At 47.7% G+C, this 18169-nt stretch overlaps 1 protein-coding gene across 1 annotated transcript in view; it reads left to right on the forward strand.

Moving 5' to 3' along the window:
- GAL (galanin and GMAP prepropeptide) overlaps positions 1-18169 on the forward strand; it is an 851723-nt gene that overhangs the window by 693273 nt on the left and 140281 nt on the right. The window contains exon 5 of the mRNA XM_068260562.1: positions 6489-6572. Coding sequence (XP_068116663.1) covers positions 6489-6572 — 84 coding nt within the window. The remainder of the gene's footprint in view (positions 1-6488; positions 6573-18169) is intronic.

The following is an 18169-nucleotide window of genomic DNA, read 5'->3' on the forward strand; positions in this document are numbered from 1 at the left end:
GATTGTGCTGGAGCTATTAGGGTTGTTGGCTGGGTGTACTCTGTAGATTTTGTCACAGAGTTATTTTGGTTCTGCGGTGAAGAATATCTTTTCCCACGTCCTCTCGAGCCTCTCTTTGTCTTTCTGAAGATTCCAACAGACTTCAGTAGAATTATTGTGGATTTGTCAATTGGATAGATATTTCTTGGTTGGTATACAGCTAGAAGTCTCTCTGCTGAATATTGATGTTTACACATTAGGATGGACAAGAGACAGCTCAGGGATCCTGCTGAGATAGGTCCTATTTAGAGTCAAGGTGTGAATTTTGTCAGCTGTGGCTGGTATCCTGCAGAGATCAAAGGGCCTGTATAGACTGAATTGCCCTTACACAGAGATGTATGGATGGACAGCATGAATTTGAAAACACAGTTCTTTGTTTAGGAATTTGAAGATATAATGTATAATATATGTAGAAAAATATAGTCTATTGAGCATAGATGCTGTAGATAATCGATGAAAGTTACTCACAGGATGGGAGAGGGCAGGCACAAAGAGGCAGAAAGTCTTTAAGGTCTCAGGTCAATTCCAAGGAAGGTGTGCAGTGTTCAGCCGTGTGTGATACCAAGGAAGATCCAATCCAGCTTAAATCTTTGCCATCCCAAGTAATCCAGGTGTTCTGAAAGGTTATAGGTGTCAGTGCATGGCTCAGTTCCGTCTCTAGAGCTTTCACTTTTTCATCGATCACCTGTAGTTCTCGATGTATTCTCACGATTGTAAACAAAATGGAGTCTTGTAACAATTGTGGAACTTTCTCCGTGATCAGCGCACAACGCGTGCGCTGACACGGCGGAAATCCTCCACAAGCGTGTAATTGCAGGCACCCAGCAAAAGGTGCTACGCACCTGTAGAGGGAAATTCCTGTCGGCAGATGGCGCTGGGGAGTGCAGAGGAACCAATCCTCTGTACCTCCACAAATGCCAGACAGGAATTGTACGAAGCGCAGAACGCAATCACAAGAGAGGCAATTGCGAATGAGAACGAGCAAAGGGACAGGTTGTATGTGTGTGCGCCAATCCAGTCGCCACCCCGCGACCGCGCACACACAACAGCAGATATGAAATAGGAACGCGATCGCGAGAGGTGCGATCGCCAGACGTGACACAAGGCAGATCAGAATAGAATACGAGGGTAGCAAAGGCACAGCAAATAATATGAGAAGATGCAGAAAATAACAAACGCTAGCTAACCACGAACACCGCACTCATTCGCAACAGTGCACACGGTTATGCGCGGTCTCCACGTGATAAGCACAATAAAGACAAGCACGCCTAACTAACCATCGACAGACAAACATGAAACAGAGGACGTGAACGCTTGCTTAACGGTTACCTCACCAAGCCTCCAGCAAGCGGTCGTAGCAGACTAGACAGACACACGAAAACAGGGACAAGCGAGAGATAGGATCCACAGCACTAGCGAAAAGTGGCTAGCGTGATCCAGGTACAGAGTCGCAGAACAGAAGGATCCACAGCGCTAGCGAAAAGTGGCTAGCGCGATCCCAGGAGACAGAACAGAAGGATCCACAGCGCTAGCGAAAAGTGGCTAGCGCGATCCAGAGAGGCAGAACAGAGGAGATAGCTGGTAGCAACCGCTGCACCAGCTATGCTCCAAGAACAGAGATCAGAACGACTTCCTATCGACCACCGCTGGGACAGGACAATCGCAACAGACAAACAAAACAGATAAACAATCCTAACTGCACTAGGGAAATCTGCCTAGCACAGTTTCCAGGAATTACTCTAAGCTGATCTTCAAACCAAGAGCATGGCTGACACTCTCTAGGAGTGTGTACTACAAACCCTGAAGGAATGACCAGCCAAGCATTGTGGGAAAGACATAGTACTTATAGTACACGCCTCCAATGAATGTGGCCAGGCAATTTGCATGACAACGTATGCAAATTCCTCTGCAAGCACAAGCTGCAAAACTGACAGAAGCTCTTCTTTCCAGAGTCCTGCAGCATGCAAACCTACACAATGGTCAAAAGGCTGCCTGCCTGCACAGGCAGCTGAGCAAATCATCACAAGTCTAAAGCGACTTTATTCCAGAACCCTTCCCATCCCTTGCAGAAATCTTTATCGCCTGGGAACATCATTGTGAACATTTGCCCTGCTGATGTACGACAGTTTGTGCTAGAACGCAAGCCGGCGTCAGCAACTGTCGCTGCCGACCTTGCTGAGACTTTTGCGACTACCCGGGTGGCTGATACACGCAGAACTGTCCCATCCAGCTGGAGAGGAGGTCAGCCCAATACCTCGGCAGACTCTCCTGCCCCTGTGAGCCGTCAGCCACAGAGGCCTCCCATACAGCTTCTGCACCCAGGTCTGCAGCCCCTGGAGAGGTCACCTGTCACTACTGCCGCCAGCCCGGACACATGAAATTCAACTGTCCGGAGCGGAGACAGACACCACTAGCACCTGGATCATCTGCATCACCTGCACCTCACCCACAGCAGAGGCAACCCGCCAGCGAACCACAGCCTGGATCATCAGATTTTATCCTGTTTGCCCGCGGAAAGGAAATCTGCGACCGAACCGACCAGCAGCAACTTGTTAGAGTGAACGGCAAAGTTGTCACCGGATTCTGAGACACCGGAGCTGACATCACGTTAGTTCACTCACACCTTGTGCCAAAGGAGAGCATCAGCTCCAGCCGATCCCTTGCCCTTACTGGAGTAGAGGGCACCCTTTTTCACATAGCCCACACGAGAGTGAAGATGGATTGGGGGGTTGGAATCCAAGAAAGGGTTGTTGGGGTTATGAAGGATCTCCCAGTCCCTGTGTTGCTGGGGACTGATTTGGGCAAGCTTGTGTCCTACTATGAACCTGCCACGACCGCCTTGTCGCTCACGGAAGGAGACGGACTCTCCGCCCACCACCAGGTACTTTATACACTTGGGGGAGCACCAGGGGGAGGTGGGTTGAATGTGCCCAGTTCAAGGGTACCCGGTTCAATAGTGCCTGCTTCAAAGGCACCTGAGTTTGATGTACAGACTGTCTGTTGTGATGATGCTGTAACTGTACCTGAGTTTACTGTACAACCTGTCTGTAATGAAAAAATGTCTATACCTGTCAATGTCATTACGGCATGCAACGATGATTTGAGTAATGTCCATCTGTGCCATTCTGACAGTGTACCTGTGCTAGCAGTACCGCGCAGCTGCACTGCTCAGAACCCGAGCTCAGAACAGGTGGAGGGGGTTCCGGCCTCCTCCCCCTCCTCTGACTGCAGGGATGAGACCTTTCAGCCGCTGGCCTCGTGTGACATGAGCCAGTTGGCTGAAACTGACAGCGCCGTATTCTCAGCCGCACTACAAAGTGACCCAAGCCTGGAGGTGCTCAGGCAGCAAGCCGCTGAGCCCCTCGCAGACGGGGCCGATTTCAAGGTGTACTGGGAAGGTGGGAGACTGTACAGTGAGTCTGTACAGCCCCCTACAGGTAGATCACACGCGAATACCAAATGGCTTGTGGTCCCGAGTGCGTTCAGGGGACATGTGCTGAAATCCACACATGGTAATCCCCTGACAGGGCACTCAGATGTCCACAAGACACTTGCCGGTATTCGGAAACAGTTTTATTGGCCCAGGATGAACAGGGATGTAGCAAACCACTGCAAAGCATGTGCCGCCTGTCAGGAGCTGGGAAGGTCCAGGGATTCCCGCGGGGTTCCCTTAGGTCCACAGCCACTTCGCAGGGAACCCCTGCGTGGGCTGGCTGTTGACCTACCCAAACCACTGCCCGTTGTCAGCAGTCCTGGCAGACCGCGACCTATCCAGTGGAACCGAGCCGCAGGCGCCAATGGGTTTTCCCGCCGCGCCAGCAGCTCGAGACCCATCAGCCAGGTTAGCGGCGCTGCCACACATCTTGCGGATGTGTTTCTAAGCCGCAGACCAGAGGGGGGGCTGTCACGGACGGTTGCGGGGCCGCAGACGCGTCCTGGAACCACCCGTGAAGGAAAAGCGATCGCACTCGATTCTCTGCATCGATTGCGCTTCAGATCGATAGAATCTGGGTTGAGTGTGTAGGAGCAGCTGAGTCTTTTCTCAGCAAAGAGATAGCATCAGCCTGACTGCAGGATGGCTCTTTTGATATGCTAATGAGCCTGGGGCCTAATCTGCTGGAGAAGAGTCCCTGGCTTCAAGCTGTGCTGATGGGCCATCCATCAGATAGAGGTGGCAAGCACCATGACAGAAGCAATCTAGAGTGGGACAACTCAGACCCTCTGGCTCCTTCCCCCAGCAGGGGAGCTGACATGTGGCTTGCTGTTGCCAGCTTCAAAAGGACCTCACCTAGGAATGACCTGCTATCAATCCCAGATGTAGATCATATTCCATAAACTGCTATATGTGTCATATTTTCTGTGTTGCCAGGCTGGCAGACCCTCCAAACTAACAGAGCATGGAGGGCCCTGTCTGGCGTTGGTTCTGAGAACATTTCAGAACATTCTGAGGTAAAGACTGTCAGTTAGGCAGTTCAACAGTGCCCTAATGATACCACAGGGGTCCGACCCCTCATGTTTGGTATCAGGCTGCTGGGTACATCGAGGCAGACCTGAAAATATTAGTAAATCTGCCCTGACCTGTACGGTTCTGTGAGATAGAGCCCATATATGGTTAAGGTATGATTTCTGGTACCCAGGACAAGGGGAGGACTCATCTCATGTTCTAAGGGGGTGTGTGGCCCCGCCCTCACTCCCTCCTACTAAATCAGGGGCATAAGAATGGCAGAGGACCCAAACTCAGTGTCCTCCACCCTGAAACATCTTGAACTCATCTGTGCCAGCTTGAGGATATGCTGGCATCCACCTGGTCTGAACTCTGAGCTTTGATTGAAATCAAGAACTCTGATTCTTCCCACAAAAAGGACATCTTTCCAGGAACTAAGTATTTTTCTCCCTTCTTTTATTTTTTATACTGGCTATTACTGTTTTAATAATTGTTGATTTTAATAATTGTTTGTATATATTAATTATTTATATTGCCGTGAATAAACGACTTTTATCCAAGTCATTCACTGTCTGCTACCCTGCTTATCAGCACACACAGAACTGATCCCGGGTCTCTGGAGAGACGCTACTATTGGTTGTTTTTGGCTAGACAGAATACAGCGTGTTTTAACCATTTTTATTCGCAGGATCAGTCAGGCAGTCAGGTCCACGGGCCCCTACCCGTGGTGGTGGCAGTATACCCTGAATCGTGTGTGAGTTGTAATCACCCATATCTCACAGGCTCCCTTCTGGTTTGTCTGCGGCTAATTCTTAACGGTTCCTGCGCATTGACTGCGACCAGAGTTCGCACGAACTGTGCGCTGGCACCGTTTGGAAGGCCATTTGCGGTCTGACCACCAGGGTTCCTGTGACACTTGTCCACCCTCATCACCAGCTAGCTTCTCTCTTTCTGCTTGAATCTTTAATCATGGGACACGGAAGAGAACCAGGAAGTAGAGAGCAGCTGGCTGGTGATGAGGATGGATGAGCATCAGAGTAGGTGAAATTCTAAAGACCCTCCGCTGTGTTCATACTTGCGGACACAGGAGAGCGGCATAAGAGAGGGGGGCCAGCCCGCAGCATCCCGGGCCAGCACGCAGCATCCCGGGGTAGGCACCCACTTCTATGTTAATTGGAGCTGATGTCTGATAGGTCACTGCTGCTGAGTGAGTGCAGTGATTGGTCCCAATGAGAGCTTTGGTCCTCTCTGTGAGGTCATCAGCACCAGTTAAAACACATGGCAGTGGGTGGCCATGATTAGAGGATCTGATGTCAGCAGACACTGCAGCATATACTTGTGGGGGGACGCAAGGTGCCAGTCGGATTTGTGTTATTCCGACTATAAGATACACTGACTTTTTCTTCCTACTTTTGAGGAAGAAAAAGTTTGTCCTATATTCCTAAAAATATGGTGTATTTTCTAATGGAGCACTTAGTGTGTGTTTTCTTAAGAAACTGGGTCTTCTTGCACAATATGTATTGGATAAAAATTATATGAAAGTTTTTGCATTCACTCCAGAACCAATTTTTCTCTAAGTAAGTTTACATTAAGCGCTTTGAGTCCTATGGGAGAAAAGCACTATAGAAATGTTATTGTATTGTATTGTATTGTACATAATTTATCATTGGCAGAGTGCAAGCTGAAATTCTTTACAGTATATACATGTTGTGATGATAGTGATGATGGAAGGCTAGACCTTGCTTGACTTTTATATAGAAATTGTGCTTGTGTATATTATTTGCACACTTATTAAATTAATGGGTCAGGAAAGACTTATTTTTTATACTGGCACACTTACTAGTGAGAAAGGGGGGTACACTGTAGATGGGTGGGTCTTTAATTTTTGCAGGGGGCTCCATGATTTGCCGCCACACCATGGAGATAATTCTTTACAAATGAAATGTTTTATATAAACTCTGTAAAAGTTTGAATTTTAATATTGTACAAATGCATCTTGTTTTAGGAAACTTCTATAAGTTCCTGTCTGATGATAATGTTCTGAATACACTTCTTGAACTTTTATCTTATCTGAACTTGCATCTCAAAGGTAAGGGATGTATATTGGTTTTATAAAATAATACACTGAAATATTAATATTTTAACTATGGCTATAACTGTAGCATTCCTACCTTGTGTACCAGAGCCTGGCATTCAACTTTCAAATTTTTTTTTTTTTGCTTTAGCAAGAGGGCTTTTTGGTCCTTTTTAGCCCCTTACACACTCCTGGGAGTTCTGGTTCACTATGAGTTTGCTAGGCAATCTGTAACCAAAAATTACCTATGACCAGGGTTGGATTTACCATAAGGCACTGTAGGCATGTGCCTACAGGTGCCTGATGATGGAAAGGTGGCCCACTCCCCTCCCCGAGTGCTACCCTCCCTCCTTCCCTATGCAGAGTCCTGATGATAGTAAATGAGAGATTACTCAATCCACTCTCTGCATTCAACTGCACTTCCATCAGTCGCACCCAATCTAGCGTAAGAGAAGTGCACTGTTTGCGTATCTCTCCAGTAGCCACTGGAGAGATACATAAAAGATGCACTTCTCCTGCTTAGGCTGGCTTCGATGACGTCAATGAACCTGGTTCTCGTAGATGCGGGCAGCCGAGGATGGCGGTTGGGAGCGATCCAAGCAGATGGGGCTGGTGGAAGCCCCAGGTATGTATAAAATCTTTTTAATTATTCATCTCTGGTTCCTTTAATACTTGGGGGCAACTCTAGTCCCTTAACCAGTAGGCGAGCCCGTCACGCCCATGGGCGTGCACGTGGCGCCAGCCCAGGACCGCCTAATGCCGATCAGCATAAAGTCCTTGGGGCGTGGATTGCAGGAGATTGTGCATGCCGATGCGTGAACCTCCACTTTGTTGATGGAGCTCTACTCCACCTTCAGTCTCCCAGAGGCGATCGCCGCTCGGAGACTGTTAGATGGCGAAACTGCCGTCTATTGACACAGTACAGCGCTGTGATCTAAGGCAGCGCTGTACTGCAGACAGCCATGTGACACGGCTGTCCCCTCTAGAGGCTCAGCAGTGATCGGCTGTCATAGGCTGATGCCTGGCAGCAGATCACGGTGATTGGCTGGTGGGGGGGGGGAGGGGGGGATTGTAAAAAATATTGAAATAAATAGGCTTTTTTTGTTACAAAAATAATGAAATAAATATTAACTAAAAAAAAAAATAAACACCCTAAGAACAGTCCTTGCCCACCAACAGCGAGCTCTGTTGGTGGGCAGGAAATGGGGAGAGATCACTTGTGTGCTGAGTTGTGCGGCCCTGCAGCGAGCCCTCCTGGTGGTTGATTTTTTTCTGCCAAATAGGCAGAAATCCATTTTTTTATTTTATTTTATTTTTTTTGTTTCATGTAAAGCTACCAGAGTGGTAGCTACATGAAACACCACTAGAGGGCGGGCGCCGGGCAGTGCGGGCACACAGCTAATAGGAAGGCAAGGCTACAGCCTCTGAGCGCTGGTCAGTGAGGTCATTGAGGGGCGCAGGATCAATTTCTTCCTATTAGCTGTGTGCCCGCACTGCCCGGCGCCCGCCCCGCTATTCGCCTCTGTTCGTTTGGTGTTGCGAGCGGCAGTGGCGCAGATTGCCTTGTACTCTCTCCGAGAGAGAGTGTACAGTGGTTGCCATGGTGACTAGTGTTGGGCGAACAGTGTTCGCCACTGTTCGGGTTCTGCAGAACATCACCCTGTTCGGGTGCTGTTCGAGTTCGACCGAACACCTGATGGTGTTCGGCCTTTTAGTTCGGGTTCGCCCGAACTACTCAATGCCCCCCGAACAGGGCCCTGTTCGCCCGAATACGGCCCCCCTATGGGGTCGCAGGCATAAGGGGGGAGCATGCCCCGATCGCGGGGGGGGGTCGGAAATTCCCCCCACCCCCTCCGCTAGCGCTCCCCCCTCTGCCCGCTTCCCCATAAAAAAAGTTTGCGGAAAGTTAATAGTACCTGGTGGCTGGCTGGCAGTGAATAGGAGACGCGTTTAGGCCGGGCAGCGGGCGGTTCAGCGGTAGTACCCTTGTGGTACTTCCGCCCTTTCTCTGACCTCACGTCCTCTACGTGATGACGCATATGACGTATGCATCATCACGTAGAGGACGTGAGGTCAGAGAAAGGGCAGAAGTACTACAAGGGTACTACCACTGAACCGCCCACTGCCCGGCCTCAACGCGTCTCCTAGTCGGACTCCTCCTCACTCATCTCACCACTGCCAGCTAGCCAGCCAGCCACCAGGTACTATTAACTTTCCGCAAACTTTTTTTATGGGGAAGCGGGCAGAGGGGGCAGCGCTAGCGGAGGGGGTGGGGGGAATTTCCGACCCCCCCGCGATCGGGGCATGCTCCCCCCTTATGCCTGCGACCCCATAGGGCCCCCAAAAGCGGCATGTTCGGGGGTCCCATTGACTTCCATTGAGTTCGGGGTTCGGGCCGAACATGCCGAACATTTGGCCCATGTTCGGCAGAACGGACCCGAACCCGAATATCCAGGTGTTCACCCAAAACTAATGGTGACGAATGTCGTCGGCGCCACCCCCCCACCCAGCCGCGTATTCTTGTAACTAATGCATGATTAGTTACAAAAATACCGGCAGCGGCTGGGCGGGGGGCGGCGCCGACGACATTCGTCACCATGGCAACCACTGTACACTCTCTCTCGGAGAGAGTACAAGGCAATCTGCGCCACTGCCGCTCGCAACACCAAACTAACAGAGGCAAATAGCGGGGCGGGCGCCGGGCAGTGCTGGCACACAGCTAATAGGAAGAAATTGATCCTGTGACTGCATCTCACGTAAGCCTATGCTTACTGTGCCTGACGCTTCCTGGTGGCTCCCCCGTGACTCCTGCTCCACCCCCTTCTGTTGACGCTGGCTGGCTGTTGTTGTGTGTTTGCCTGAGACCGCCTGCCTTCTTCTCATGAATGTCCCTCACAGGCGTCTTCTGGCTGCTGGCTGTGTAGTGGGGACTGACACCCGCGGTAATATTTTCAATTTACAGTTAGTAGTACTACTGCAAGTACTTAGATCCTCATCCTGATTCCTGACTGAGTGGTTCCTGGTTGTGTGGCCAGCTTTGTGGTGATCACCAATGCTGGCCGGAGGGACTTGGACTGTAAGGGGGGGGGGCGCTATTGGGCAGCTCAGCCTCTGCTGGTCTTGGACCTTGTCCCGGCCCTGCACCTGATAGACACTCACTGCATAGGGCTAATAAGCCTCTCAAAGGCACAAGTGTGCTCATTGCCTTGGAACAGGTGCATTAAGAACTAATGCATCTCACAATACAAACAATGGAAGCAAATCCATGCGTTACACATGATTTACCCTTCTCTTATTGAGAGAGACATCGGTTCCACGCTGCAAAGCATGTTAGCAGGGACGGCTCATGCAGCCTTCTCTCGGGGTCCCCACCCTAACCTAAATGTAAAATCACCCAACATTATGGGAACATGCTAGCAACATTGACTTGGGAGCAGCAGGCCATATAAAGGGGAAGGGGTGTGGCGTGGGCGGCACCCCAGGAACTCTCACTGCCCGGGGACACCGCCCACAACCACAATCCAACCCAAAGGAAAAACCCAAAGAAAAAAGATACAACACTATGCAATAGGGGAGAAAATGAAATGGTCGCGCATCTAACCAAGATGCACCTGATAGACACTCACTGCATAGGGCTAATACGCCTCTCAAAGGCACAAGTGTGCTCATTGGAGTGGAACAGGTGCATTAAGAACGAATGCATCTCACAATACAAACAATGGAAGCAAATCCATGCGTGAGTATATGTCTGACTACCTAATACTAGGGGACACCTGTAGCTACCTCTGATGGGCAAGGAAAGTAAGGCAGATGTGACAGCTGGGACAGCCAGCACACTTGCTGTGCGGTTCAGCGGGGGTTTGTCGATTCCTGGAGGGCAAAGTCTAAAGTGCCAGGACATCTGTGCCTATAGGCTTCTCTGAGGTAAATCTGGGACTGCCTATGACCTATGTTTATTTTGGGCACAAACCTGAATAATTTATGTCAAATGAAAGAACAATGAGAACAGGTTTTGGGTAGTATTTATTTACAGTGTATCATTTAGTTATTGTTCACCCTCATCAATTTTAAGGGTGTTTAAGAACTGATTAACTACAGTGCAGCATTTTGCTACTTCTTGTTTATCTGTATTTAATTAGTTTATTTAGGCTTATAGAAAACCTGAGCTGTAAAACAAATAAAAAGTTGGATACTTACCTAATAAGCAGGAAACCTCTGGAAAGTCTAGAGTATTCCCACGTCCTCCTTGACCCCACTGCCACTGGCCGGGACCCTCTGACAGATTGCAGGCACACACTATTTTGTGAATGAGAACAGAACACCCACGTTGTACCTGTGCTAGTGTGGCCATTCCTGGGCAGTAGCATGGAGCCTATCATGGCCGCCAGTGGTGCTCAGCAAGATTTCGGATATCTGAACTACCCAGATAATCCGAACTTTTTCCACTATCCGAACTTTGAATAGCAATTCGGATATTTTTTAAAATCCGAAATCCGGGCGGATAGTTAGTTCAGATATCCGAGCAGAAGCCAAAATCACCTTCAATGGCAAAAAATGAGAGAGAGAGAGAGAGAGAGAGAGAGAGAAAGAGAGAGAGAAAGAGAGAAAGAGAAAGTGTAATGATTGGTGTCAACACGCAGAGAGAATCTGATTATTGGTGATCTGCAGAATCACCAGTAATGCAGATATACACCAGATTATGAATGATCTGCAGAATCACTAATAATCCAGGTATGTCTAACCTCTGGACACCTGAGATATGAGTGTACGGTGTAACAGTAGCACTTTGAGTGAGAACTACCAGAGGAACTGGAGGTAGGAAGAAGAAGGGAATTCACCCCAGACTGTGGGTGAATCCCTATAGGCCAAAGGCTTCCTAGGAGAGGGGCCTAGGCTTGGTTGCAGGATGCCCTGCTGCTAAGATGAACAGACTTGCCCTTACTGGATGCGAGATCCTAGCTCTCTACACCCTAGTGGCGGGCCAAGATAATACAGGTACACAGTGCTAGTCTTGGGTGTGAGGTCCGTAGTCACAACACCCTGGAACTAGTCTATCTCATAACCAGGGTCGGTTCTGTCATGAAGCAAGGTGAGACATTTGCATCAGGTGCAGAGATGACAGGGGCGGCATGTTTGTACTGTGTTTACACTTACAGCATGCAGTCAGAGTAGGAGGAGAAGCGAGAGGAGAGCGAGGTGAAGAGGTCATCATTGGGGAAAAGCAGCTTGTTGTGCTGTCTGAGGAGTCTGACAGTGAGTGAGGAGGGGGGAGGCAGGAGAGCAGCAGTGTTTCATTTGATTTGCACAGCAGAAGGGAGGAGGTGGCTCTGCTGTCCTGACTGAGGAGGAATGGAGTAGCTGTGGAAAGCAGTTTGTTTGTCACAGACCCACATCCAGCCAATGTGCTATTGTGTTGAGCTTCAGCATGTCATGTAACAATATTGAATGAAGCAGAGTTAATTGTCGGGTGCCCGTGTGATCATTCAAAATGGGTGGGGGGAGGGGGGAATGCATCCTCACAAGTTTGCCTCAGGCAGCAAAAAGTCTAGAGCCGTCCCTGCTCATAACATAGAATGATACAGTAGCCTAGACTTGGGTGTGAGGTCCGTAGTCACAACACCCCGGAACTAGTCTATAGCATAACATAGCATTGACACAGTTTCCTAGACTTGGGTGTGAGGTCCGTAGTCACAACACCCCAGAACTAGTCTATAGCATAACATAGCATTGACACAGTTTCCTAGGCTTGGGTGTGAGGTCCGTAGTCACAACACCCCGGAACTAGTCTATAGCATAACATAGCATTGACACAGTTTCCTAGGCTTGGGTGTGAGGTCCGTAGTCTTAACTCCCCGGAACTAGTCTATAGCATAACATAGCATTGACACAGTTTCCTAGGCTTGGGTGTGAGGTCCGTAGTCACAACACCCTGGAACTAGTCTATAGCATAACCTGCGAGAGTATTCTAGCTCAGTGTGAATCCCCAGGTCCTTCCTGGTTCTAACACACTGTTGGATCTGACTGAGGTCTGTGGGCTAACACATAAAGCATTCGCAACGGCAGACAATGTGAGACTGAGGGACGAGTGGTTATATAGTGCAGCGCTGACCAGCGCCGCCCAGTCCCTGCCAGCCAATCCGCATACATCCTGGGATCAGCTGACCAAAGGAGTCAGCTGATCCCTCTCTGCTTCCCATAAAGCTTCTGTCTCTCCGTGCGCGCGTGCGTGTATTCCTCAGCCTATGTGCACAGGAAGGCTGTACCAGATCAGACACATGTCGCCGTGCGTAAACCGCCGGACTGGACGCGGAAATAGCCGCCACGCCGTCAGATCACACGGCGGCTATTCCGCAATCCTTCACAGAGAGACCTCCAAAATGGGTTTTTGCCATCTGAAGAGACTTTTGGAAGCATTTTAAAGAGAATCTGTATTGTTAAAATCGCACAAAAGTAAACATACCAGTGCGTTAGGGGACATCTCCTATTACCCTCTGTCACAATTTCGCCGCTCCCCGCCGCATTAAAAGTGGTTAAAAACAGTTTTAAAAAGTTTGTTTATAAACAAACAAAATGGCCACCAAAACAGGAAGTAGGTTGATGTACAGTATGTCCACACATAGAAAATACATCCATACACAAGCAGGCTGTATACAGATTCCCTTTTGAATCTCAAGAGATCATTTGTTTCTTTCCCCCCTGAGGGGGGAGTGCATAGCAGAACCACAACACTGAAGAACTTGGCAGCCTTCCAGACACAGGCTGACAAGTCTGACAAGGGAAAGATTCATTGATTTATTACAGAGACTTTGATAGTACAAAGTGCTGCAGTAAGCCAGAACACATTAGAATAGCTTTTGGAACTTGTAGGATGATAAAAAACAGGATGCAATTTTTGTTACGGAGTCTCTTTAAGCCATTTTCAGGTCACTTTCGGTTTTCTATCCGGATATCCGAATCCGGCGGGATATTAGGTTCGGATATCCGAGTTTACTCGGATACCAAAAAGTTCGGATTCGGATATCCGATTCGGATCCAGATATCTGGGTATCCGGATCCAAATCAATTCATTATTCATATTTTAAAAAGGGGTATCCGAGCACCCCTGATGGCCACAAGACCATATCCGACAAGCTCTTGTCTACCTAGATAAGTGTTTTGGGGTTTTTTTGTTTTGTCTTCCGAGCTTGGGTTTGCCATAAACACTGTTTAAATACATTACAGCAGCGTTTGTTCATTTAGGGTGTTTCAACTATACAATGCAACCATGAACAAGAAGTGAGCAGTAACTCTTTTCTTGATGCAAAAATCAGCTAACATCTGGAATATACCTAAAGAAGGGCACTAGATCCCAGAAAGCTTGCATAATTTAACTTTATTAGTTAGCCATAAAAGGTATTACTTTTACAAAACTTTGTTTTTTTCTACCTACTTCATTTGCAATGTGCAACAATCACCACAAAATAAAGGGCCTGCCAGTGAAGTCTTACACAGGAGGACACCCACTGTAGCAGTGGATACAAATATATATATATATATATATATATATATATATATATATATATATATATATATATATATATATACATGTGTGTGTGTGTGTGTGTATACCGTGTTTCGCCGAAAGTAGGACATCCCCTTAATGTAAGACCTATCACATATTTTGAGCAAGTTTGAAATATAAGCCCTACCCCTAAAATAAGCCCTAGTGGCTGTGGAAGTCCCATCTGTCTAAGACCCCCCCCCCCCCCCCCATTCGGCCGTCGCCACTTTACCCCCTGATAACCCCCTTCCTTCAGAAAGACGCATCCCCGTTCTACACTGCCTGACATATCGGTAATTCAAGCCCCAGATCAGCAGTAAACTGCTGATTTCTCCACCGCTGCTTTATCTTCTGCTGGCCCCATCCTCCATTGCCCACTGGCATAATTCAAACCGCAGATCAGCGGTAAACTGCGGTGAAGGCAGCTAGTTACACTGTAACAGTGCTTCAATGTACAGGAAGTGAAATCTCTCTGTTTACTTCCTGGTCAGTTTACCACTGATCTGCTTCTTGAATTACCGGTATGTCGGGCAGGGTAGAACGGGGATGCGTCTTTATGGAGAAGGGGTTCATCAGGAAGTAAAGTGGCAGTGGGGGAAAGGGGATCTTGCTTCCCTAATAGAATATATAAGACCTCCCGAAAATAAGACCTAGCACATATTTTGTAGAGATGGCCCGAAATTCAGATTTTGGGTTCACGAACTGCAAACACGAACTTCTTCAAAAGTTTGTGTTTATGCGAACTGGGCGAACCGCCATAGACTTCAATGGGCAGGAGAATTTCATTGAGTAGGCGAATTTCAAAACATACAGGGACTATTTCTGGTTACAAAAGTGATGGAAAAGTTTTTTCAAGGGGTCTAACACCTGGAGGGAGGCATGGCGGAGTGGGATACATGCCAAAAGTCCCTCGAAAAATTATGTTTTTGGCATATATTTGCTACAATCCCTAAACGGCAGAAATCACATTGCATTGCTAAATTGGAGGCATAACGTGCTTTAAAACATCTTGCGTGTGTATACATCGATCAGGTAGTGTAAGTAGTGTACTGCTTCACACTGACAGACCAAACTCACTGTTTAACGCACCACCGCAAAAAGCTGCAAAGGGTTTTCATTACTTAACACTCTCAGGACATGTCAGTCCTCTCTGCGGCAATGTTTATGTAGTGATGGCCGTGCACTACCAGGGTCCACAGAATAAGGTGATGCTGCCATGCGGCACCAGCTATTATGCCACTACAATAGCTATATATTGTTGTAAAAAAATAATACATTCTGAGGTGTCTGGGTTGAAACCTGTGCTGCCCCAATTGTGTATTGGACACAATGTGAGCTTCACGATGCTGTCTGGAACCTCCTGCTGTTTTCTCTGTTTTATATTTACAGCTGTGGTATCACTGCGAGGTGCCATGGCCTATTAGAGTGCCTGCTGCCACACGTTACTCCTCCTCCTCCTGTTGCTGCTGCTGCTTTTACCTCCTGCTCTCTGTGCTCCCACCGCCAGGGTCCACAGAATAAGGTGTTGCTGCCATGCGCCACTAGCTATTACACCACAAATATAGCTATGCTGTTTAAGAAAAAAAAACTGCCACAAAGAGAAAAACATTAAAGTTGAAGAACATGATTAAGAAGAAGAAGAATATGGTGAAGAAGAAAAAGATGGAGAAGAAGATGAAGAAGAAGATGGTGAAGAAGAACTTGATGAAGAAGGAGAATATGAAAAAGGAGAAGGAGATGGAGAAGAAGAGGATGGAGAAGAAGATGAAGATGGAGAAGAAGATGAAGATGGAGAAGAAGAAGCTGGGGAAGAAGATGAAGAAGAATATAGTGAAGAAGATGGTGAAGAAGAAGAAGAACTTGATGATGAAGAAGGAGGAGGAGAAGAAGAAGAAGATGAAAATGAAAATGAAGAAGGAGAAGAAGAAGATGAAAATGAAGAAGAAGAAGGAGAACGACCGACCAGCTGAAGCACTGATATATGGATCCTGACAGAAGCATTGCGTATCTGCCAGGTTACACAAAGTCAGTGCATGCAGCATTGCCAGACGAGATTTCTCCTCCGCAGTAAAAAACAAACAAACAAAAAAACATGTTTGCCAAGGCATATGAGCTGAGGGGCAGTGTGGGAGTTCATATGCTTTGGCAAGCACTTTGTAACAAAACTGGCAACAGTTTCTTCATCCACATTGATCGATGTGAATGGAAAAATCAGGTTTGCCAAGGCATGCAAGCTGAAGTGAAACCCACTTCAGCTTGCATGCCTTGGCAAACCCGATTTTTCCATTCACATCGATCAATGTGGATGAAGAAACTGTTGCCAGTTTGATGTAAGAGTGAACAGAGGCGCCAGCAGGATAAAAGGTTCTAAAAGGCTTAAAATCCCTCAGGAGGTGGTGGTGGACTCGCCTCCTCGAAGCAGACAAGATACCGTCAGTTTTATGACAACAGGTTTATTAATATACTACAAAACAAGCAGTGCAACGTGTTTCACGGGTATGTTCCCGCTTCCTCAGGCAATACACAGATAGAAGTACACAGTAAATTCTCAAGGTCACGAATAGCGCCTCTGTAGGGTTTGGATGATGGGTGCAGCTCCTATTTCCTGGCAGATGCCTTTCCCCTCTTTTTTGGGGGGGCACATTCTCCCACATGACTATACTATCCAGATATACTATTTTATTATGGCGGATATATTTTGATATCTGCCATTTTTCATCCAATTTTTTGTCCTCAAGGTCGTGCTGCTGTGATTTCCTGCAGCCCTGGAAGAATGATAGGTGGTGCACGGATGTTACAGTTATTAAGAGGACATGCTGGGCTGCGCTGGAAACACTCTTCATAAACTGTAGACCCTACTATTCACCCCATGAGTTTTCTTCATTTATTTTGATTGCTGTGTACATCCCTCCGCAAACATGTATGCAGCCTGCGCTCCAACATCTCGCAGATCAAATTACTGAGGTGGAAAGGGAGTACCATGATTCTTTTTTTAATCATACCAGGGGCAGTGGTGTAGCTAAGGAGCTCTGGGCCCTGATGCAAGTCCAGTAGTGGCTGGATAGTGCAATGGTTAAGGGCTCTGCCTCTGACACAGGAGACCTGGGTTTGAATTTTGGCTCTGGCTGTTTAGTAAGCCAGAACCTATTCAGTAGGAGACCTTGGGCATGCCCGTTTCTAGGGCCGTGCAGCCATGCAGCCGCCCTGAGTGCTATTGGGAGGGGAGCGCTGTAATGGAGGGGGAGCCGCAGCTGCAGGGAGGGCAGCCCGACCACATTTGGAATATGGAATTCAGTTCTGGGCACCACATTACAAAAAAGATATTGCAGTTTTAGAGCAGGTGCAGAGACGAGCAACAAAATTGATACGTGGGATGGAAGGTCTCACTTACCAAGAAAGGTTAGATAAACTGGGTTTATTTAGTCTAGAGAAAAGACGCCTTAGAGGGGATCTAATTAACATATATAAATACATCAGAGGGCAATACAATAGCTTGGCGGATGAGATTTTAGTCCCTAGGCCTTCTCAAAGGACTAGAGGACATGATCTGCACATGGAGGAAAAAATGTTTTTGCCATTTATTTAGGAAAGGGTTCTTTACAGTAAGAATGATTAAGATGTGGCATGCATTGCCACAGGAAGTCGTTATGGCAAACTCTATACCTGCATTTAAAGGGGGCTTACCGTATTTTTCGGAATATAAGACGCTCCGGCATATAAGACGCACCTAGATTTAGAGGGCAAAAATCAGGAAAAAAAAATAAACTAAACCTAGGTGCGTCTATGGTGCAGGGGCTTCTTATGGACCTCTAACTCCCCCAAAACTGTATTTATCTAAGCTACACTGCCCATCTATACTAACACCTGCTACACTACACTTCACTTCACCCCTGCTGCCCCCATCAACTACACATTACTTCACTAACCCCTACTACAACTACACTACACTACACTACACTACACTACAGTATACTACACTTCCCTCACTAACATCTGCAGCCAACCCAAACTACACTACACTTCACTAAGTAACCCCTTCAGCCAACCCAAACAACACTACACTACACCCCTG

This window comes from Hyperolius riggenbachi, chromosome 11 (genome assembly GCF_040937935.1).
Source record: "Hyperolius riggenbachi isolate aHypRig1 chromosome 11, aHypRig1.pri, whole genome shotgun sequence".
NCBI lineage: Eukaryota > Metazoa > Chordata > Amphibia > Anura > Hyperoliidae > Hyperolius > Hyperolius riggenbachi.